This window comes from Aegilops tauschii, chromosome 3 (genome assembly GCF_002575655.3).
Source record: "Aegilops tauschii subsp. strangulata cultivar AL8/78 chromosome 3, Aet v6.0, whole genome shotgun sequence".
NCBI lineage: Eukaryota > Viridiplantae > Streptophyta > Magnoliopsida > Poales > Poaceae > Aegilops > Aegilops tauschii.
In genome coordinates, this window is record NC_053037.3 from 275,564,642 (window position 1) to 275,589,530 (window position 24,889).

The 24,889-nt window shown below is 43.9% G+C and overlaps 1 protein-coding gene across 4 annotated transcripts; it reads left to right on the forward strand.

Moving 5' to 3' along the window:
• The first annotated feature begins 244 nt into the window (after positions 1–244).
• LOC109761361 (protein HASTY 1) lies at positions 245–24,465 on the forward strand. Of its 4 annotated transcripts, none has more exons than XM_020320177.4 (22): positions 245–720; positions 1,122–1,223; positions 4,021–4,164; positions 4,242–4,322; positions 4,410–4,479; positions 4,636–4,706; positions 4,795–4,958; positions 5,039–5,110; positions 5,204–5,441; positions 5,664–5,726; positions 5,810–6,085; positions 7,612–7,725; positions 7,837–7,963; positions 8,038–8,207; positions 8,460–8,564; positions 13,558–13,661; positions 13,757–14,057; positions 14,346–14,578; positions 14,824–15,324; positions 15,434–15,728; positions 23,599–23,782; positions 24,119–24,465. In XM_020320177.4, exons 1-22 carry the CDS (start codon positions 613–615, stop codon positions 24,196–24,198), a joined length of 3,603 nt encoding a protein of 1,200 aa, XP_020175766.1. In that variant the 5' UTR covers positions 245–612; the 3' UTR covers positions 24,199–24,465. The 4 variants fall into 4 exon arrangements, with proteins under 4 accessions (XP_020175766.1, XP_020175768.1, XP_020175767.1 ...); XM_020320179.4 differs by having other exon boundaries at positions 266–720; positions 14,391–14,578; XM_020320178.4 differs by having other exon boundaries at positions 266–720; positions 8,466–8,564.
• Positions 24,466–24,889: the final 424 nt, after the last annotated feature.

Below are 24,889 nucleotides of genomic sequence, written 5' to 3' on the forward strand. Positions count from 1 at the left end.
GTGCAATTTTCTAGCTGGGAATAGCAACGGTAGTTTGCAGGACTTGAAGAAAATATGGCAGATTCGGAGCAGGGTGACAATATACCAAAGGACAATGTGATGACCCAAGAGCTGTAGCCCAGGGCTTGTCATAGATTCATTTGTTGACCCGTGGCAACGCACGGACATTCAACTAGTAGGAACAAGTAATCATATCCTGAGCAAGTTCTAAGAACACGCACCCGCCCCAAGACCACGACGCATCCGAGGCAAACGGGCCACACGACCGCCGCGACCCACGAGCCGACGAGGCGACGACCACCGACCTGCGCTGTCCTGCTGCGCATTCCACGCTCTGGGCCAGTTCTCTTCTTTCCGCACTTGAACCCACGCAACGCATCTCCGGTCGCGACGAACACCGAAACCCTAGCCTGTCCTCCTCCCTCACACTCACCCACTCTCTCTCTCTCTCTACTTCCTCCCCTTAAACCCACGCAACGCATCTCCGGCCGCGACGAGCACGGAAACCCTAGCACCCCCCCGGCTCCGCACGCCAATGCCCCGCCCCCGTACCCTGGTATCCACCTCCCGCTAGTCCCCCTTCGCATTCCAGAAGGAATACCCCATCCAAAGATGGCCGCGGACCCTGCCGCGGACTCCGTGGCTGCGGCGATCTCCGCTGCGATGGACTGGCGATCCTCTCCCGACGCCCGTAACGCCGCCTTCGCCTATCTCGAATCGGTCCGTGCTTAGTCCCGTCCTCCTCCAAATCCCCGTTCTTATTGGTGCTTCTGTGTCTGTACTGACGTTGGTGGTGCTGCCGTCGTGTCGTTACCCGGGCACTTAAGATTTCGAAGTTTCCTATTTTGAGCTGCCTCGAATGTTTTTGACAGAAACGCTGATGCATCCGTGCGGCTCTGTTCTGCACGTATTTGGCAGGACAAGGCCAATCCTCTGATCAAATAGTTGAATTCCCTACCATTTCTATGCACATTTCTTCTGTTATACTAAGAAAAAACTTGTAGTGGTCCATTGCTAATCTTCTGTAATACTAAGAAAAAACTTGTACTGTAGTGCTCCATTGCTAAAGATGTAATGCTGTTGGGGGCCAATGGCATGACAGTGAGACTTGCCAATTGCAGGTCAAAAGTGGAGATGTCCGAGCGTTAGCGAGCACATCTTTTCTATTGGTCCGGAAGCACCAGGCTTCAGAGATCCGACTGCATGGGTTTAAAATGTTGCAGGTGAACTCTGCATCTTATAAATTGTGGTCTTAGTGATTGATCTTGTCCTGATTGCTTTAGAAACCCAAACTATTCGGACGGTAAGCTACATAAAGATATGCAAGCAGTTGAATTTAAGGTTGTTCTTTTTTTTTTGCTTCTAGCCTTATACAAATCATGCACTGCTCATCAGTCAGCATGCACTTCTATGTAACGGGGGCAATTGCATGCATATTGCAGAAGTTAGAAATGGATTATATGCAGACTTGGAAAACACACATTAATATACCATAGAAACATGTTAATGTATTAAAAAGTTGTAAACCCTTTCTATCTAAATTATTCTAGCGTATGTGAGTAGATTTGTTGCAAGTGATTGATGTGGTAGGTGTAAGAGGAATAGTGTGGTGCAGATTTGTCTAAGTGACTAGTGATCTCATATAATGCTGACAAGGCAAAATAGGAAAATATCTGCACAGTTTGTCATGAATCCAAAGAACTATCTTGAAAGTGTAGAATAATGGAATACCATTCTTGGGTACAAGAAGTTGTGCGTAAAATATTTAAACGCAGAACTACCTTAAGTTGTAAATGTGAATTCATGCAGCTTTTACTACCCTTTGATGTTTTCTGATGGTGTGCTGTAAACACCTGGTTCGGTAAATATTTAATTGGTAACAGTTTTTAGTGGCAAATATTCAAATGTTTGCACAATGAGGTATGCTAAATTGGTGAATTTATCACTGTAGTGCAATAATTTGGAAATGGTGTTGCTTTGAGTGTGTTCTGTTCTGGTAGTCAAAACAACCAAGTGAAAAAACAACGTAGCATTTGACGTTTTTAAGAATCGGTGTTCTGTTAGTGTGTACGCTGCCTTAGAAGCTGTGTATTGATTTGAGACATCAGAATTCTTTGATTAATAATCTAGGAAAGAACTTGACTCAATAGTTTACTTCCAGATATTATTTTATATTTCTGTGCTTGCTGGCATGCATCGTAACCAATGTTCAGGATATCGGTAACTGGTACCATATCGGTCGGGTGCTGAGTAGGGATTAATCGGCGAATTGGCCATTTAACTGAATTTATCAGTAACCCATTTGTCGGGAGGTTAACTAGGGCCATACCTATATATCCTAGGGTATATAGCAACATGCAGTGTACTAGGTGTCTAGATATGCAATCCTAGGCCACATAGCAACAAGGAAAATTGTTGCCTTGATGTTCTGATCAAGAACAGTAGGGAGGGAACACGTTACCTATTATTTGAAGTTAGCCGCCATGGTGAAATTGGTAGACACGCTGCCCTTAGGAAGCAGTGCTCAAGCATCTCGGTTCAAATCCGAGTGGCGGCATTCTCAGGCCAGTTTTGGGCTAAAAAAATGCCTAGCAGTTAATTGGCCCAGCCGTTAAGTCGGCCTGACAGCTGAAAAATCGGCTTGTCAGACAAATTAACTGGACCTAACAGTTAATGGCTCGAATAGCACGTTCTCATATCGGGAGGGGTCCGAATAGCAGTTAACTGACCTATATTTGGAACAGTGATCGTAACATCTCTTCTATGAAGGCAAATCACAGTCCTCCTACTAGGCTATTAGTTCCATGCGGAATCTGGTGTGTAGCAACAGTTGGATTTTAGGTGGAGAATGAATGTTTTGACGTTCGTCCCGTCAGATAGTTAATTTCTCCTATACATGTTGGTGTCTATACATGTTGGATTTTTGGTGGTGAATGTTTGGATCTTAGGTGTGTAGTAACACTTGGATTTTAGGTGTGTTCTCTCTCCGTCCGGCTTTATGAGGCCCCTCTTATTTTCGGCTAAAGTTTGACCTATAAATTTGACTAATAAAATGTAAAATATATGTCACAAAAATTATACCGTCTGAAAGCTCTTTCAAATACAAATCCAATAATGCACTTTTTGTAGATTATACTTTATATATTTTATTAGTTATATAGATGGTCAAAGTCTCTGTCAAAATACGAGGGGGCCTAATAAACCCGGATGGAGGTAGTAACACTTGTATACATGTTGGTGTCTACAGTTAAGTCCTTCTCTTCTCTTTTGTGTGCGCGCACGAGCCACGAGGAAGGTCATAGCTACTCGTCCCTATTGATGCCTTGCTTTAGATTATTGATGAGGCAACTTTTAACAGAAACCATGCCAGGTCAAATGTGAATGCTTTGAGATCTCACGGTGGACATGTATTGGAAACAATTAGGATGAAACCCAAAGATATAACCATGTATGTATTGGTGAGTGTGATATGGTCTAGGAGAGTGAGGTAACCAGAAGCTGTGTGCCTAGCCGTATATAATTTTATAATCCAGTTACACTGGCCCTAAATGATTTTTTTTATGTAGCTGAAAGCTCAAACTAGGGAAAATTTTCAGCCTGGGGCTTTTCTAGGATAATGAACCGGTATATGTTGCCCAGTTGAGATTTATATCTATATAAAATATGAACGTCATTTTTTTTCCTGCAAATGCATATGTGCTCACAGCACATATGTTGTGCATCGTGGGGCATGGCAACAAGTTGTTGTCCCAACTCACAACGTTATCTTATCTTAGTTATGGTGTCAGGCTAGGAGCTTTTTGTAGAGGAAAACCGTGTGTGTGATCAACTTAATGGTACAAAGTAAATATTACTCTAAATATGACTCAAACAGGCCAACTACAACTATGGCCTGACCTCATCAGTCATTTCCATTGCAATGATTGAATTAGGGACAGTTCAATGCAGTTCTTTTACATATGAAGCTGTTTGTCTCTTGCCGCTATCCTTGTCTGATGGTTATCTTGTTGATGTATACAGCACTTGGTGAGATTGAGATGGGAGGAACTCAGTGTTGCAGAACGAAATGAATTTGCTAACTTGACCATCAATTTGTTGTCAGAGGTTATTGGTCCTCATGAGGAGTGGGCTTTGAAGAGTCAAACAGCTGCATTAGTAGCAGAGGTTTTTCATGTGTTCTTTTCTCTTCATATTTGTTGTACTTCAGTTATTATATCTTAGCAATTATCTTATCTCTGTAGGTAGTTAGAAGAGAGGGGGTTACTTTGTTAAATACATTACTTCCCTCTATTGTTTCTCTGTCTAACACTGGCCCTGTTGAGGTATGTTTCTCACAGTACTGCAGCAAAAGATCTGTGCTTTGATCACCCCATTTTGGATCTTGTAACTGTATTGTCTATAACTGGTAGGCTGAGCTAGGTTCTATGATTCTAAGGTGGCTTCCAGAGGATATCACTGTTCACAACGAGGATCTAGAAGGTCAGTTTTGTTTTTTGCAGTTTCTCTGCCGTCATTGTTTGAAACTCTCTCTCTCTCTCTCTCTCTCTCTATATATATATATATATATATATATATATATATATATGACAAACATGTTCATTTTACTTATTATAAATTGCCACTTACATTCAACAGGTGATAAACGACGAGCACTGTTGCGTGGCCTTACCGAGGCACTGCCACAAATTCTACCTCTGTTATATTCTGTAAGTTTGTCTTCACTTTGTCTAGCAAATTTGGGGCACCATGTACAGGACATGCTAACTTAAGAATCTTCTGATATCTCTTCTGTAGCTAGTTGAGAAACATTTTGTAGCCGCTTTAAACGAGCACACGAAGCAGCAAATGAAGTTGGCTAAACATCATGTAGGGACAGTAACAGCTGTTCTAAATGCCATCAATGCATACGCTGAATGGGCTCCTGTAACAGATCTTGCCAAATATGGTTTAATTCATGGGTCTGTTGGCTTGAATATCTGATTCTCAAGGTTTCACTATGTTCTATCTCATTTATCTCAAGTGCCTTCCTATTTTGCAGATGTGGGTCCTTGCTTTCTTACAGTGATTTTCGCCTCCTTGCTTGCGAGTTCTTTAAAATAGTTTGTCAGAGGTATAGTAACACTGATGCATTCATAACTAAAAGCTCGTTCTATGGGTGCCTTTTCTGACATGTTCTTTGCTTGTGCAATGCAACCTAGCTCAGAAAACGACCTGCAGATGTCGCAGTTTGCGAGTATGATGCAGCAATGAGCAACATTTTCCAGGTGTTGATGAACATCTCCCAAGAATTTTTAACCAAATCTAGGATGCAGCCCATGGCTATTGATGAAAGTGAATACGAGTTTGGAGTTTGTATTTGCGAGACAGTAGTTGCTCTAGGTTCTTCTAACATGCAGTGCATACTGGTTGATGGAGCTAGAACTTCACACTTCCTACAACAAGTGAGCATTTCCAAATGCACCCCTCCAAATGATTAGTTCTACGTAGCATCTTACCTTCTAATTTTGTCCAAGTGCTAGCTGACTTGTCACCAGATGACTAGTTGGATATTGTATTGAGTTTGTGCATGTCTTCAATACTCATCAACACGAAGATCTCTACATGTTACCAGTTGGTTCTCGCTGTTCACTTTCTTGTGTTTAATTTGTTTTTGTTCCAAACAGATGCTGGAATATTACCAACATTACAGGATTGCACTCCATTTCCAATCTTTGTTGTTTTGGCTGGTATGCATCTGGTCTCTTGTGTAGTTCAAACGCGTGCCAGGTTGTTCTTTAACTCTGAAGAAGTTAACACAAAATTTATCTAGGTGGCATTGAGGGAACCATCGAAAGCTAAGTCTGTTGCTCGTGTTTCTGGTGACACCTCTCCTGCTGGAAATTTGGGTTCTGTTGGTGTCAGTTCAACTGAGAAGGAGAAAAAAGGGGTGTCATTATTTATTACCGATGAAATATACAGTACACTATTGGACGTTTCTTTCAAAAGAATGCTTAAGAAAAGTGCGAATTCATCTTCAAGTCTGTTGGAACTATGGAATGAAGAGCTCGAGGGGAAGAGTGACTTCAGCAACTATCGTACCAAATTGGTATGTCTTGTTTTTTCTTGGCATCTATATGGCCCTTGCCCCTTGCCGTCAATGATTTTCAGTATTTGCCTTCGCCATATTTGTTCGGACAATTAGTGAAAATCAAATAAAACTTTTCTGTGTCAAATGTTAGTATAACTGTCTACTGAAACACATTCACGTGGTTTACATTTATGTATGTCCATTAACCTCAGTGAAGGAGATTGTGGAGTCCACGGCATCACCGCCAGTCGATACGCCTGTGATCGTAACATCTATCCTCTGGGTAGAGGATGTCATGGCCTCATGGGTGTCCAGTACTGTTGCTCGCACGTCGTTTTTTCCTCTTCTTCTCCACCTGCCATTCTCTCCATCTACCCGCTCAACCACTGGTTCGTCTGCCACCATATTGCCGCCACCAGCCAAGCCATGGCACACCACCTTCCTGTTTCCTTTATCTGATATCTTTCCAAACCCTAGATGAAACTCATGCTCGACTGTCGCGGAACTGCCTTGCTTCTTCCCTGGTGCCGTTAATGCCCCCTTGCTCTGTTGCGCTGTGGTATCATTTTCCAATAGATGCTCCCGGGCTCTTAACATCAATGTCCACACATGACTTCAGTCCTCTGGGTAGAGGATGCTATGGCCTTGTGGATGTCCAGTACTGTTGCTCGCACGTTGTGTTTTCCTCTTCTTCTCGACCTGTCATATCCTCCTACTTGCTCAACCGCTGGCTCGTTTGCCACCATGTTTCCACGGCACACCACCTTGCCTGTTTCCCTTATCTGGTTTCTTTCCTAACCCTAGACACAGCTGCCTTGCTTCTTCTCGTGCTGTTAATGGCCCCCTACATATGCCTCCTTTTGATCTGTTGCACCATAATTTTTGACCTCTGCCCTTTTGTGGGCTATTCGAAGCTAAAAAAAATTACCAGGTGAAACCAAAGTTTTCTGTTTGAGAGCTGAATTTTGAATTGAAAATTCCGTAACCTAAAAGTCGTTATTTTAGTTAAATGCTGAATTACCGCAATTTATAGTTGACTTGCTCGAGTTCAGTGTCAAAATTTTATCTGGATGAAATCAATTCCTTTTTCCTTTATGTTAAAAAAGTGCAGAATTTCCACAGTTGCAAATTGATCTGTTTATTTTGAATGAGCAAATTTCTTCCATGTTAAAGATGGAGCCCAGGAATCAGAAATTGTTTTTTCATAAAATGAATGATGGGTGGCGTGGTAGTATCTTCTCATCGAGACACTTAACAGAAGGTCATGGGTTCCATAGGATGCCTATTAAAAAGACATGGTTATTAATTGTTATCAGCTATACCTTGTACATGTGCCAAGGCAAGGCATGCTAGTTGTAATCATTTACCTTCGAGCATATCATATTCATTTGCCTACTGCCTTGTTATCGTTTTTCATCCTTTCAGCTTAGCCTTGTAATTTGTGGTAACAGCAATATATTTGCCACAAGTCTACTTACTGTATGTTCTGATAAAACCTGCATATGATGCTTTTTACTAAACACGTATTTTGATTCTTCCTGCAGCTGGATCTCATAAGAGTTATTGCTTCTCAAAGGCCTGTTATTGCTGCAGCAAACATTGTACAGAGAATAAATGTTGTTTCTGGAGATGCTAATCAAACAACAAAATCCCCCCAGGTCGAATACCTGCATACATTTACCACTTCAACTCAATGATTTGTCTTTTGCCACTTTATCTCAAAGAAAGTAACCTTCTAGTTCATGTTTTTATCTAATTATCTGTTTCAGGATCTTGACGCTATGGTAGGTGCCCAGCTGGGGCTTGAAACAGTTGTTAGTGCCATATTTGATGGCTCGGGTGATTATGCAAAGACTGACCATGAGGCAAAATTCCAAATTCACAGGACTTTTGAAGGTTTGATCTGTGTTTTATGGCTGATTTATTGTTTGGTTCTACAGCGCTCTTACTTTCTTCTGCTTGTGAACCAGGCTTACTTCAGCAGCTTCTTTCTTTGAAGTGGACAGAACCTAGCCTCATAGTTATTCATGGTCATTATTTGGATTCTCTGGGTCTGTACTTGAGACATTATCCAGATGTAGTTGCTAGTGTTGTGAACAAGCTTTTTGAACTATTGACATCTCTCCCGATTACAATTCAGGTACTTTGTCATTTTCGTCGTGGCAGTGAAATAAAATGAACTACCCTGATGTTGTTATTCGGTGAGGATGTTATGCTGGATGTAAATCCTTCACCCAGTTCAATCCTAATATGCTGATGCTATATTGAGCTCAACAATTATCTCCACGTGTGACCATTTCATGCATTTTATCTCCCTTCTGTTGTTCACTCTATTTAAATTGTTTTGGTACAATTCTATGTTTTAATTCTAGTTTTGTGTCATTTGTTGTAGCAACAGGGTCCATCAAATAATTCCCGGCAAGCTAGGTTACAGATTTGCTCATCATTCATTCGCATATCAAGAGCTGCTGATAAAGCACTTCTGCCTCATATGAAGGTTAGGCTCTGTTCACAATTGATTTCTGTTACTCCCTCCGCTCAAAATTAATTGAAGTTGTACTTTTGTCATAAGTCAAACTTATTTATGTCTAACCAAGCCTATAGAAAAATATATCAACATATAGTATATAGAACATTCATTAGATTCTTTAGCGTCCTTGCCGTGGTTATCCAGCAGATCAGGGACTAGGGAAGGATTTGAACCAGGGGAAGAACAGAGAAGAGAGACGAGGCAATGATTTGTCATTTCATTAGGTATCGAGTCATCTCTTCTTAGTACATTTTATAGTGCCATCTTTACAGGGCCATGGGCCTCAATGGCTATCACAAAAAGTCCACTATCCAGCACACACCCAAGCCCGGGTAAAGGAGGAGGGTTGTGATAGGCTTGGTGAGCCAACGTAAAAACTCAGCCACTCTTATGGAGATGAAACCCAAAAGATTTTCGTTGGGGCGTAACCCTCTCAGCGACGCGCCACATCGGAACCCGGGTGTGGTGGAAAATGGGCAAGGTCCGGGCCGTCACCCCCCAGGTGGCGCGCCGTATCTTGATCCGAATACGGTGGCAAGTGAGCGAGAATCGGGTCGTCGCATCCTTAGTGGTGCGCTACATCGGCGCCCGGATGTAGTGGAAAATGAGCAAGGGTTTCGCATTTGACTCGACGAGTGCGAAGGGTAAGGAGGCTAGCCGAGCCTAGGAGGATTCGCTTAGGTAGCTGGAACGTAGGGTCTCTGACAGGGAAGCTTCGGGAGCTAGTTGATGCAGCGGTGAGGAGAGGTGTTGATATCCTTTGCGTCCAAGAAACCAAATGGAGAGGACAGAAGGCGAAGGAGGTGGAGGATACCGGCTTCAAGCTGTGGTACACGGGGACAGCTGCAAACAGAAATGGCGTAGGCATCTTGATCAACAAGAGCCTCAAGTATGGAGTGGTAGACGTCAAGAGACGTGGGGACCGGATTATCCTGGTCAAGCTGGTAGTTGAGGACTTGGTTCGCAATGTTATCAGCGCGTATGCCCCGCAAGTAGGCCACAATGAGAACACCAAGAGGGAGTTCTGGGAAGGCCTGGAAGACATGGTTAGGAGTGTACCGATTAGGGGGAAGCTCTTCATAGGAGGAGACCTCAATGGCCACGTGGGTACATCTAACACAGGTTTTGAAGGGGCGCATGGGGGCTTTGGCTATGGCATCAGGAATCAAGAAGGAGAAGATGTCTTAAGCTTTGCTCTAGCCTACAACATGATTGTAGCTAACACCCTCTTTAGAAAGAGAGAATCACATCTGGTGACCTTTAGTAGTGGCCAACACTCCAGCCAGATTGATTTCATCCTCTTGAGAAGAGAAGATAGGCGTGCGTGCCTAGACTGTAAGGTGATACCTGGAGAGAGTGTTGTACCCCAGCATAAGCTGGTGATTGCTGACTTCCGCTTTCGAATTCGTGTCCAACGGGATAAGCGTGCCAAAGTCGCTAGAACGAAGTGGTGGAAGCTCAAGGGGGAGGTAGCTCAGGCATTCAAGGAGAGGGTCATTAAGGAGGGCCCTTGGGAGGAAGGAGGGGATGCGGACAATGTGTGGATGAAGATGGCGACTTGCATTCGTAAGGTGGCCTTGGAGGAGTTTGGAGTGTCCAGGGGAAGGAGAAGCGAAGATAAGGATACCTGGTGGTGGAATGATGATGTCCAGAAGGCGATTAAAGAGAAGATTGTTTCAGACGCCTATACCTGGATAGGAGTGCAGACAACATAGAGAAGTACAAGATGGCGAAGAAGGCCGCAAAGCGAGCTGTTGGTGAAGCAAGGGGTCGGGCATATGAGGACCTCTACCAACGGTTAGGCACGAAGGAAGGCGAAAGGGACATCTATAAGATGGCCAAGATCCGAGAGAGGAAGACAAGGGATATTGGCCAAGTCAAATGCATCAAGGACGGAGCAGGCCAACTCTTGATGAAGGACGAGGAGATAAAGCATGGATGGCGGGAGTACTTCGACAAGCTGTTCAATGGGGAGAATGAGAGTTCTACCATTGAACTGGACGACTCCTTTGATGAGACCAGCATGCGTTTTGTGCGGCGAATCCAGGAGTCTGAGGTCAAGGAGGCTTTAAAAAGGATGAAAGGAGGCAAGGCGATGGGCCCTGATTGTATCCCGATTGAGGTGTGGAAAGGTCTCGGGGACATAGCGATAGTATGGCTAACCAAGCTTTTCAACCTCATTTTTCGGGCAAACAAGATGCCAGAAGAATGGAGACGGAGTATATTAGTACCAATCTTCAAGAACAAGGGGGATGTTCAGTGCTGTACTAATTACCGTGGAATTAAGCTGATGAGCCATACAATGAAGCTATGGGAGAGAGTCATTGAGCACCGCTTAAGAAGAATGACAAGCGTGACCAAAAATCAGTTTGGTTTCATGCCTGGGAGGTCGACCATGGAAGCCATTTTCTTGGTACGACAACTTATGGAGAGATATAGGGAGCAAAAGGACTTGCATATGGTGTTCATTGACTTGGAGAAGGCCTATGATAAGATACCACGGAATGTCATGTGGTGGGCCTTGGAGAAACACAAAGTCCCAGCAAAGTACATTACCCTCATCAAGGACATGTACGATAATGTTGTGACAAGTGTTCGAACAAGTGATGTCGACATTGATGACTTCCCGATTAAGATAGGACTGCATCAGGGGTCAGCTTTGAGCCCTTATCTTTTTGCATTGGTGATGGATGAGGTCACAAGGGATATACAAGGAGATATCCCATGGTGTATGCTCTTTGCGGATGATGTGGTGCTAGTTGACGATAGTCGGACGGGGGTAAATAGGAAGTTAGAGTTATGGAGACAAACCTTGGAATCGGAAGGGTTTAGGCTTAGTATAACTAAAACCGAGTACATGATGTGCGGTTTCAGTACTACTAGGTGTGAGGAGGAGGAGGTTAGCCTTGATGGCCAGGTGGTACCTTAGAAGGAAACCTTTCGGTATTTGGGGTCAATGCTGCAGGAGGATGGGGGTATTGATGAAGATGTGAACCATCGAATCAAAGCCGGAGGGATGAAGTGGCGCCAAGCTTCTGGCATTCTCTGTGACAAGAGAGTGCCACAAAAGCTAAAAGGCAAGTTCTACAGGACGGCGGTTCGACCCGCAATGTTGTATGGCGCTGAGTGTTGGCCGACTAAAAGGCGACATGTTCAACAGTTAGGTGTGGCGGAGATGCGTATGTTGAAATGGATGTGTGGCCACATGAGGAAGGATCGAGTCCGGAATGATGATATACGAGATAGAGTTGGGGTAGCACCAATTGAATAGAAGCTTGTCCAACATCGTCTGAGATGGTTTGGGCATATTCAGCGCAGGCCTCCAGAAGCTTCAGTGCATAGCGGCCGGCTAAAGCGTGCGGAGAATATCAAGAGAGGGCGGGGTAGACCGAATTTGACATGGGAGGAGTCCGTTAGGAGAGACCTGAAGGATTGGAGTATCACCAAAGAGCTAGCTATGGACAGGGGTGCGTGGAAGCTTGCTATCCATGTGCTAGAGCCATGAGTTGGTTGCGAGATCTTATGGGTTTCACCTCTAGCCTACCCCAACTTGTTTGGGACTAAAGGCTTTGTTGTTGTTGTTGTATCCAGCACACACCCAAGCCTATACTCCAAGTTCAAATGCACGCAAGCTCCTGCTGGCACCAGCTAATCTGCCACGTCCTTTAGCTTGTGCTTAGTTGACAGTGTTTCTCCTAGCGCTAGCATGGCGGTACTGGCTGATTCTCTATTAACATATATTTTTGTAATATATATGTAGATTTTAGTACATTTTCCTATAGAGTTGGTCGAACTTTAACTTGTCTGACTCAGGACAAAGCTAGAACTTCAACTAATTTGGAACGGAAGGAATACCATTTGATCTTACATAAAGGTCTGCACTACACAGCATTGTTTTTAAGGTGACCCGCCTTAGATGCTTCGGTGACGCTTAGGCGGCAAGGCACCCTGGCAAGCGCAAGCTAAGCCTTGCAATTATGACACCTAGGCATCAGGACGGTGGGTGCTCGCCTTAGGTTACCGCGGCCTTAAAAACATTTGTACGCAGACTATGTTTGTGAGGCTATGGCAGATTATATCTATTTGCGAATCTATGACAGGCTACTTACAGTACCATCTTGAAGTTGTTAATTGCACTTGTGTTGTTTGGATTAAAGTTATCTTTTGTGGATAAGCCAGTTTGCAGAAGAAGAATAGTTGGGTTTTCATAATCTCGAAGTATAAATGTGGAAAACATGCTCGCCGTGTAGGTGATTTCTGTTGATGGCCGTCCAGTTTGGTATAGTTCAGTCAATTTGTAAAGATATACCATTAAATTATAGTGGTGCGGACCTTACCTTGTGGCTGCAAGGGGAGAGGTATACATAGGGTATGATTGAAGAATAGAGTGATTCTTCTTGCTTGATTCCCTCAAAAGTTACACAGCTGACACTACCACATCCTAATTTGACCTGCTGTATTCTAATCAGGAAACATCCTGAAACATGTATTTGATACATGCTTCCTGAACTCTTCCCAAGTCATCTTCCTAATTCTGTCTCTTAACTCAAGTTCCTGATTCAGTTCGTCCACCTCCTGGACTCTCCTCTGGCTGACTCTTACCTTGATTTTCTTTATTTCTTGGACATGATTCACACATCACCGCATGCCCTGTACGTTGTACGCCTTGCTGGCCGTCTGGCAGCAGATTTTCTTTATTTCTTGGACATGATTCACACATCACCGCATGCCCTGTACGTTGTACGCCTTGCTGGCCTTCTAGCAGCAATTTATAAGTCGATGAACTTTGTAGCCAGCCTTCAACTAGGTGGAAAAAAGTACGTGAACTGGATTAGAATGATCTGCATTCTAACCTATTTCGGCATGCATCATGTATATTTGCTTTACAGAATGCAGTTCACTGTCGCATCTGTTTTCTTTCAGAAATTTGGTTGCTAAAAGTGCTTTGCCAATGATGCAGAACATTGCCGATACCATGGCTTACCTTCAAGGAGAGGGCCGCTTACTACGGGCTGAGCATGATCACCTATGTGAAGCATTTCTTATTATGGCCTCCTCGTCTGGGTATTTCGCCATGACACCTTTTTCACATATATTTTCGCAACTATGATAACATGATGTTGCTTCCACTAGTTTCATATATTTTAACATCTTTGTAGGATTCAACAGCAACAGGAAGTCCTGGCCTGGTTACTTGAACCTCTTAACAAAACATGGACCCAAGTGGAATGGCAAACTGCATACTTGTCTGACCCATCTGGTTTGACAGACATGTTCGCTGACACCCAATTTATGTGGTCAATTTATCACACGGTTACGTTCTTTGAGAAGGCACTCAAACGGAGCGGTACCAAAAGGTCTACAACAGCTCCGCAAGCAGCCATCACCACAACAACAGCAACTGGTTATCTGCATCCGATGTCTTCACATCTATCATGGATTCTGCCCCCTCTCTTAAGGGTAATTTGACACATTGTTTGTATCAGCTTAGATAATAAGGACAAGACATCAAGGATGGAAGTTTTATAATCAGGATCCTTTATTAATTCTTCTGTAGCTTATGAACTGAGTAATCTGATGACTGACTATAGTTTGGACTCAGTTTTTATTTGTCTCTTTTGTTGGATGATCTTCAGTAGTGTGGTGGCTGACTATACACGCTCTTCACCAGAACATTAACTTCTCTTTAGCCGTTATACATAGGTTAATCTGATACTTTCTGTTTCCCTTTTGTTGCCCAATCTTCAGCTGCTGAGATGTATACATGCACTTTGGGCTGAGCCATTTGCTCAGTCGCTGACAGGAGAAATCAAAGCGGCCAAAAGCATGACTATCTCGGAGCAGGCCAGTCTCCTGGGAGAGACAAGTAAACCTACCAAGGGCCAGGTTGCACCTGCTGATGGATTACTGGATGTTCAAAGGGAGGGAGAGTCTAAGGAAAATAACATAAGAAACTGGTTACGTGGCGTCCGTGACAGTGGGTAAGGATTCTTAATTAGAGTACTGCAAATATTCACTTTGTATTTTTGAAGTTAAGTTGATTCCCCATTCAATCTTAAAGAGCATTATTGGTACCATCTATATTGTTCATCAATTTGATGTTCTGATAATCCTTGATGACACGAGAACAGTTGAGCTACGCTTACCAGAAATTTTCATCTTGCATGTTAAGTAGCCATTGCTCCTGTAATCTATCTTTGACCCAAGTGAGAATACCATACTACAGGTACAATCTTATAGGATTAGCAGCTACTCTTGGTGAGGCATTTTTCAGATGCATAGATGGTTCCTCTGTCATCCTTGCTCTTATGGAGAATGTGCAAGTTATGGAGTTTCGTCATTTGCGCCAACTCATGCACCTTGCTGTTGTTCCTTTGGTTAAATATTGCCCTGCTGAACTATGGCAGATATGGACAGCGAACCTTTTGCAGCCAATATTTGTTCATTGTCAGCAAGCTCTTGATTATTCATGGTCCAGTCTTCTACGCGAGGGACGAGCTAAGGTTCCTGATAGCTTCGGTAATCTTTCTGGGTCAGAACTTAAGGTTGAGGTGATGGAAGAGAAGCTGTTACGAGACTTGACTCGTGAAGTTTGTTCTGTGCTTTGGGTTTTAGCATTACCTGGTTTGAACAGTGGACTTCCATCTTTGGAACAACTTGGACCTGTCAACCGGATTGATTCTTCTCTTAAAAGTCTGGAGTCATTTGCTTCCAGCTCTCTTACTGGGTACTGGAAAATTTTCTTGCCACATATATGTGTTTACCTTAGTTCTTAAATTTCATCGAGTAACATCTCAACAAATGAACAAAGATTGACTGGTACTAATCATTTGCAGATTTCTTATGCTTAATGTTGGCACTGCCCTTCCTGCTTTGAGAATAACTGTTGAAGTGTTCAGTTGGACAGATAGTGAAGCAGTGACTAAAGTAATACCCTTTTGTGGTGCATTGATTCACCTTGCTGTTGCAACAAACCGGGCTGAGCTGAGGCAGTTTGTTGGGAACGATCTATTTTCTTCTATAATACAGGGCTTATCTGTTGAGTTGAATGCCGTTGTTAGTGCAGAGCTTATTGGACTTTGTCGAGAAATATATCTTTATCTGTCAGACAAAGATCCTGCACCTAAACAGGTATTTTTTCTGAGATCATGACAGAGTATCTAGTTACTTGATGAAAATATGTGATTTGAGAATTATATCTTAGATAACTGTTTCTACTTCTTCAAGAGGTATTTAGACCCTGGAAGTGATTCTTATGCTATACATAAGATTGAATGCTATCAAAGCTATAGCTAATTACTTGGTGTAAATAACTACGGTTTATATAACTGTTGCTCTTTTTTTGGACGACTTTGCTATTTAAATCTCATGCACCAACCAGTATAACCAAAAGATCGATCGGACGGGGAAGGTTGGGCAATCCACAAATACTTTAACACCCCCTCTCTTGTGTCTCGATAAGGCCTAAACGTGGGCATAAGGAGGATTTTTTAAATTTATTTTAATTGCGATGTTGGCCAAGTCAAATGCATCAAGGACGGAGCAGACCAACTCCTGGTGAAGGTCGAAGAGATTAAGCATAGACCGAATTTGACATGGGAGGAGTCCGTAAAGAGAGATCTGAAGGATTGGAGTATCACCAAAGAACTAGCTATGGACAGGGGTGCGTGGAAGCTTGCTATCCATGTGCCCGAACCATGAGTTGGTCACGAGATCTTATGGGTTTCACCTCTAGCCTACCCCAACTTGTTTGGGACTACAGGCTTTGTTGTTGTTGTTGTTGTTGTTGTTGTTGTTGCGAAAGCCGAGGTTTGAATTGGGTTGTTGCGGTTATGGGTTGACTGTCTAATTGTCCAGGCGGTAATGATAGTATATTGTATCTAACTATGCTTGCTCTAATGACTTGCCCTTTCTCCTGTTAAAAGGTGGGTACCTTTCCCTAAATCTTCTCCCATGCATGATGTTCTCCGGTTCTTTGTATTCCAGATCTCTTAATCGAAGAAATAGAAGTTTGAGAAGGAATACTGCTAAAAACCTACTTCTCTCTCAAATAAAAACCTAGTTCACTCGCTAAGCATCCATGGCTGAATTGTGAAAGCGTCGACCAACCTATAGTTCACTCGCTAAGCATCCATGGCTGAATTGTGAAAGCGTCGACCAACCTATAGTTCACTCGGTAAAGCATCCATGGCTTAATGGTGAAAGCACCCACCAACCTAGTTCACTTGCTAAAGCATCCTTGGCTGAATGGTGAAAGTGCCCACCAACCTAGTTCACTCGCTAAAGCATCCATAGCTGTTGTCCTGTATTGATCAGGGTGGTATATGGTGGCATAATTACCACTAACCAACTATCCATCAACTGACCCAGTAGACACCCTTCCGTTAACGCCAAGAGCTGTTGTTAGTAAGAGGTCCTTTTTCCTTTCCTGTAGAAGTTTTTTATGCTGCGCAGGTTGACCCTATCCAAGATGCAAATTCTTGTATGTAGTTGCCAGTAAAAACTTGAGTTTGTTATTATGGGTAGTTCCTACAAAGAATCGGACTAATGATGTATACAATGCTTGAGTTATTGACTATATAAAGCAGATTGAGTAGTGAAGTCTTGTGCTATGAATGCATAAGGAGGTAAAGAGTTCATATGTTGAGCTACTAAGTAAGCTGCTGCCTTTTATAGTAATGCGGAGTGACATAATCAATTGAATTCGATTGGTACCTCGAACTCCATTGGCCCCTTACCTCAAGTCGGGATAAGAAGATAAATTGTACATTTCCTTGTTTAAACATGAGTTCAAACTCATTTCGCGTGCATCCAGTAGGAATTGAGCCCGCAAATTTACCACCAAGCGAAGCCAGTGGTTTCTTGGTCATGACTCATGACCCGCTAAAACAAAAGTGACATTAAAGAGTGTTCCTAAATCGTAAGTCCTTTATTTGTATACAACACGCACATATTCCTCCCTACGTGGGTAATACTAGTTACAATAGAGCGACCCCCCCCCCCCCCCCTTCAAATCGTGAAAACTCACAGGCTGAACTCCATCTTGATATTGTTGTTGGTGGTGTATGAATGGGGCTCGCGTTCATGGTGGTGTGTGGCTGTTCCTTGTGGGGCTCACCCATGCACCAAGCTAATAGGAGGTAAGGCTAGGGTGGGTTTGGACGTTGTAGGTTGTGGGGTGGTTGGCTGGCTGGTGCTGCAGGCGTCTGAGTTGCTCGGCTTGCTCCATATGTGGAGGTGGTGTAGGTTTTGTATGGGAAGTCGCTCGCATGGCAGAGGGTGTCGCTGGTGCTTGGTTTGGTTGTCGTGTCCTGATCCGACAGGGTGGAGAGTTGTGGCCTATCATGAGGTGAGGTGCTGTCTTGGGGGACTGCATGTGGCGGTGCTATGGCGGGTGACGTCGGAGGCTTGCCAATAGCGTCTTCATGTCGATCATAGTGGTTTTACTGTCGCTTGGGCCAATCACTAGTAAGTGAGTTTAGTTCAAGCCCCCTGGTGGAGATTCTTGAATGGCGATCATTGGCTTTCATCAATGAGTGTTCGAAACCTTGCTTGTAGACCTGCGAAAGCTGGCCGCTGTAGGTATCATGGCCTTCTCAACGCACCGCCTTCTTGTCTCGCGTTGGTCTCTACTCTCTAGGTGGAGCCCCTGTGGGACTCAAGCAACTTGGGCGACGTGCATTGGTTAGACCGCTCCATGCTTGCATCCTGTGCCGCTATATCTTGGAGGCCCATCCAACCATCAACCTTTCCAACTTGAGCTAGCATGCCCCTCCTGGGCTATCAATCTTTGGCGCAAGGGTATTGTCGAGCGGGTCATCGTTGTGTAGAAGCAGGGTTTGTGGTAAGGGCCGTCAAGTCCTGCTAATCTAATATTAATGACGCACACTTGTATTTTAATTAGACTAGCACAATGCCCGTGCGTTGCTACGAAGCCATAAAAACAATGAATCACCAATGGCTTAGGAGATCATCATAAGATGATGGTGTCTTGCGCCTATTGCATGGTTCATGATTAAAAAGAGTGCGAATATAACAGAAGATCATGTTGCAGTCGCTAAAGAGTCTCGAGCGACCATAGTAGGTCCTTTGCAAGATTCTAGCGAGATACATTTTGAAATTGGGACATAGGAGAATGGGCGTGAGTAAGTTGAATGCACAAGATCAAAGATTAGATAGGAGGACAAAAATCTATCGCCGCATTGAATTGTAATTTGTTTGCCCTCTTCTGCTATGACATGGAACCGAAAGAGTTTGTTGGGCAGAGGAACTAAAATCACGGCGATGATTTTGAATTGGAGGCATGCTTGCATTTATAATTTGTGTTCCTATAAGAATGTTATTATCAGATTAGGGTAGCAGTGTATTTGTTTACTTGGGATGGTTCCCACACCTAGTAGAAGTAACATTTGTTTATTTATGTCTCTTGGAAGGTTGCTACTCCCACATGTGGGCAGTGCATTTGTTTATTTATGTGATCCCACATGTGAACTCACCACCAACTCCAACCTTTATAAGTAGGAAAGATTACTAGAGTTTAAATTTTACCTTGGGATTCTTGGTGATGCCTGAGCGTGTATCTAGTACTTCCTCCTAGCCCCAGGCCACCTGAGCGTAAGGGCAAAGGATACTTAGGTTTTGGTGGTTAATGTTCCATGAGGAACGTGAGTGGGTTGTTGTGGCTTCGATGCCATCCCAAGGCTCTTACAATACCCGATTTCGCTCCACGGCTAGTTTGCCTGCAATACGTTTTACCTGGTTCACTCTTGTCAGCTATCCGAGGGCAATCATTTTCCAACCGAAGGTAGGGATGAAAGTATAGGGTAGTTTACCTCTTAGCGCTCCCATCCTCTCCTTGAATGTTGTCTGATACCAAAGCTGAAGCACTAGTTGTGTTCCAGGAATGTCTTATTGTGGCATGCCTCGAGATTTCGAGGTGCTGTTTTTCGGCACATGTGAAAAAAGACTCATAAGTTAGCGAGAAAGAGGAGGGTCTCAGTAGGACGATTTTATTGTTCTATCTGGTCCGAAAGCTAGGTTGCTACTCCGAGTACAACAAACCCTTCTACCTCCTTGTATACATGTCTTGCCGTTCTCGCTCACCTTTTTTTGATTGGGGACTTGGGGTGTGATCTTCTGGAGAGGGGAACAGACACGGCGGTTCTTCGTTTTTTCCAGTAGGTGCCTACGATGTCCCTGTTAAAATATACTCAATTGCGCAAGGGTCAGCTTATTGTGTTTCTTTTGTATAAGCAGGATGTTTTTATTCTGGGACGAAGAGCATTGCAGGTATTAGACCGGGGGTGCACATTCCTTTAGTGGAACCTCATGTTCCTTATCACGTGTCAACATTATTTATTCGACATTATTTGTTCCATGACGTGAAACATGACCATCAACTTATGCATGTGCTAGTCTAATAGTCATGTGTCCTCACATGAATTCCGACTAGGGACTAGTTTCACAAACAACTATGATCGCCTCTAGGGCATATATCTATCAACTGATATTATTCAAGGAACATCTAATAAACCATGGATACTAGTAATATTATTCAATGAACATTCAATAAACCATGGCTATACTGAAATATAATCTTCTATGATTGCCTCTAGGGCATATATCTAACAGTTGGCATGTTCTATCAGCCATCTGAATTGTTTTCGAGTAAGTGGGATATATGTTTTATACTCCCTCCGTCCACGAATAAGTGTACATCTAGCTTTTGTCCTAAGTCAAAGTTTTAAATTTTTGAAAAACTATATAGAAAAGAGTAGTAACATATGACACAAAATTGGTATATTATGAAGTACATTCCAAAACGGATCTACTGATACTAATTTAGTGCCATAAATGCTGCTACTTTTCCCTAAAAAGTTGGTCAAAGTTTTAAAACTTAGGACAAAAGCTAGATGTACACTTATTCGTGGGTGGACGGAGTAAGCATCAAGGGAACCTGTAACATGCTTAGAAGCTTCCGAAGCTACAATCCAGTCTACATGTGGCTGTATGTATGTGGAAGCAAGAGCCTAAGGGTGTGTTTGGTAGCCTGCATGGAGGGTGCATGAGCCTAAAAGTTCAACATCGAACCCACTTTTCGCTGTTTGGTAAGGTGCATGGGCTCCTGTGGGCTATGCTCAACCGATGCAAAAAGGGCCCTCAACTATGCTCGCTCGAGCACCCCCAGCGAGGCGAGCCGGGGTCAGCTAGGCTGCGTTCGACCCACGACCCCCTCGAACGACCACCCCTCCCCAACCCCGCCTCTCCCTCGTGACCCCAATTTTTTGACTTAGCCGCCCCTCTTCAACCTCGTCGCCGCCGCCGTGGAGGTAGCGCCTCCACCCTTCCTCCCTTCTTTCACCTACTTCTCCCTCCTCCCTTCCTTACTAACTTCCACTAACCCTCTCCCCCTCCCCGTCCAGCCGCCATGCCTGAGCTCCGGCCAGTTCGTCCACCCCCATGGCGACGGCGAATGGCGGGAGGCCTCGCGGGGCTGCGCTCACGGCGGACGCGGGTGTGACGCGGGTCCGCAGTAGGCGCAGGACTTCGCCAACGAGCTGCTGCTGCCGGTCAACGGGATGGAGGTCGACCGCGTGCTCCGCGCTATGTGCCGCCGTAGTGCCCGACAGTGGTCCTCGATCTGGAGATGCTGCCGCCGCTGCACCTCACACACTCCCTGTTGATCCATTCCTCACTCCGTTTCACTTGTTCCTTCCTCTTGATTTTGATTGGAATTGGTAATAGTTCTGCTGCATGATGCATTCGTCAGGTTCAGTAGGTTCAGTAGTAGTAGCAGCACTACTGAAGCACAAGAAGAAATCGATTTCTTTAGTTTTATGCAATTGTTATTGTTCAACTGGAATCCAATAAAGCTATGTAATATGAATCTAGTGATGTTATATTGCTGAGATTATGTTTATTGCTCCAATATGCTGAGATATGAATCTAGTAATTGTTTCTTCATATTTATATATAGCCGAAATAAATCTTTCATTGTTCAGATTATGTTGAAACGGTGATGTTTTATTGCTTGAATTATTAGTGAAATGTAGAAATGTTGTTCGAAATTGTATTAGCATAAAAAACTTTATTGATGCAGCCTACCTCAGATACAGGCTACCAAACAGTCTCGACAGAGCATGTCTCAACACATACATCACAACCAAACAACTGCACATGCATGTACCCAGCATGTCTAGACTTGGCATGTCTCAAAGAGGAACAACTATGCTCAGGTGGGAACTGCTGCCAAACACACCCTAAGCCTAAGCCTAAGTACCTTCACCCGCCTGGGCATAGTTGGCTTAGCAAAGTGTTCAGCGGCTGTGGTTGCGCCCTTGGGTACTACAGGACAATTTTCTCTTCCTGCCTCAGTGCCTCCACCTTTCTCTGGACCTCCACCATCATCATCACACCAAGCTCCAAGAGTAAATGGTTTCCAATGTCTCCCATGTTGCTAGTTGCTACTGCATTTGTGTTGGCCTCCACCATCCTAGCGATGGATATGGTGAAACAGATACCATTTGCCATGCAACCATGGTTGAACTAGTGCTATTCCACATACGCCATTTAGTACTTATCTTATCAACAGGTTCAACACAGGTTTCCTGCAAGTGGTGTTCCACTCCTTTTGTCCCAAGGATCAGCTTGGCCCTTAGACCAACTCAAGTAGTTCTTGCTCCCGTCTAACTCGACGACCTCATTTGACATTAACTTCAGCTTCAGCTCAGGAGCAACCTTGCCAGTTCTTGCTCCCCTCTAATATGTTCGTCATCTCTACCGGCCTAATGGCCATGGTTTCATTAGGGGGTCTGAACAGATGGAGAGAGGAGAGGGGCTCTGATACTAAGTTGTAGGGGTGCAGGACGGCGTCCCGCAAAACAGCCAAGCTAGTACACAGCTAGTATAAATTAATGTGACGCACTTCAATCTGCCTAGAACTATTGCCATTGAATTGGAAGCGGGACGGGTTCGGGCGCCGCCCTGCACCCCTACTAAATTGTAAATGAGGAAATTTCTCCATGTCCTCTCCTGGACACAACCTTTATTTGTATTGCATTTACAGTTAGGTCCTGGTACGATACTACTACAACAATACTCGTGAAAAGATGAGGTGACCATGATGATGTTACAAGTTGCAAGGGAGCACTACTGCAACTGGAGCCATGAAGAGTTGACTTGCAGGAGCAGCAATGGCGTCCCACAGTAGCTGCAGGTCTGAGACCAAATAAATCCTCCAGGTAGGGCTACAAAGAAGACAACCCAAAGTCCGATGTATGTACATGGATGTTCCACAACCAAAGCCCGGTCTATGTGCAGGTCTGACGTATGGTTGACTTCAAGGTGGTAGAGAATGTGGGGTTATATTTGGACTTGAGTTATAATCATGTGGATAGCGTACAAGTCAGTGTCCGTGCCGGACACTTGGCACCCCAAGCCTCCTATATAGGGGGTTGGGGGGGGGGGGGGGGGGGGGGAGGATGCCGTAACTCATGTAACGTGATACCAACAACCGCCTGAGGTGAGGCAGCATGGCCCGGATCCTAGGCAGCTACTGTTGCGGTATGGCCTCGTCTATGATCTTGCATGGTGTGCTTTTTTCGAACATTGCAGTGCCAACCTGAGGTAGGTTAAGCTGTTTTTTTTGATAAACTGGTCATTTGTAAGGTTTTTGGCCTGGTTTTTTCCTTATAAATGGGGTCATTCCTGGTTCTTTATGAAATACAGGAACAATCCTGCCCTTTCGAGTAATAATAAATACTATTGTGAGTAAGCTGCAAGTTGTGTTTGTAGACCTTGCCATGACATTGGTTAAACCTTATTAGAGGTTGATTATGTGGAAACATTTAAGGGACTCCGGTACAGTGTAAGTGAAAATACGCTGAATTTGCCATGTTCTTGTGCCTTGATTGCTACTACTTTTCTTTTCATTACTAATAGTAGAGCATTTTAATCTTGTGACTGTTGAGCATTCAGACTTATAATAAGTACTTGCATGTAGGTTCTTCTATCCCTCTCAGACATGAAGCAGGAAGATTTGCTAGCTTTTGATGATTGTTTGAGCAAAACTGCTAGTCCAAAAGAGCAGAAGCAACATATGCGGAGCTTACTTCTGCTAGCTACAGGGAACAAGTTAAAAGCTCTTGCTTCTCAAAAGACCACCAATATTATCACCAATGTTACAAGTGAGCAAACTGAATCACATGATTTTCATTTTTATTGCATAATATTTGATGAGTCAATTATTTTATCAGTACATAGTGAAAAAACAGCACCTTTTCTTTTTCCCATCTGTAGTTTTTTAATCTGTTGTTATTGAGAGTTGGTTTAATGGAACTCTTTTCTGTTTCTAGTGATATTTCTGTGACTAGCATTTTTCATTCTTCCATCTATAGTAAGCATTTTCTTTCGCTTACTAGATTTGCTTGTGATGCTATGTTGTGTTGTGAAATAAATCTAGAGCGGATTTTGGAAGTTTACTCTGCCATGCACTGACAAACATTGCTTTATTTCACATCCAGCTCGAAATCGGGGCACTGTAGCACACCATGGACCCAGTGCTGAAGAAGAGGATCGCATCGGATTAGCTGGACTATCATAGGAATGACCTGCTGAAGTTGCGGTTGTGTACAAAATGGTGAAAAGATGGTTTTAAACTTGGTATTGTGGTAAATAATTGTCAAAAACCAGATTCTTGCAGCATTTTTTTTCTTGAATATGCAAGCATGCGTATCATATCTTAAAGGAGAGAGGGTGAAGAACCCATCCACATCGAAATGTTACATATAACAGTTAGGGCTGGGCATTCGGTTCCCCCGAACCGATTGATTCGGTGCTTCGGGTAATTGAGAAATTTGGTTTATTGAAATTGCAGACTGAACGGTTTCCTCCAAAAAGCAACAACCGAGACTTCAGTCCACCGGAACTTTGCTTCAGTCCTCTGTTAAGACCGAGCAGAACTGATCTGCAAGAAAGCAATGATAAATTTGATGGGGAGGGCACTTCCCTTTGCCCTCTCCAGTTGCCACCATAGGTTAAACCTTGCTTGGTGAGAGAGATGGGACAAGAAAGGAATGCCAGTCCGCAAGCTGGCCTGCGACCTCGGCGCGCTCCTTGACGAGTTTTGACCAGGCGGTACTTCCTCTAGCTATGGCCCATGGGCGCGCGCCACTTGAGGCCGTGGTGAGCCGGTGAGATGGGGCTGCGATTGCGAGCCATCTAGATGGGGCGGCGGGGTTAATGTTTAAGTCAAAAGATCAACTTGTATTGATTGATACTCCCTCCGTTCTAAA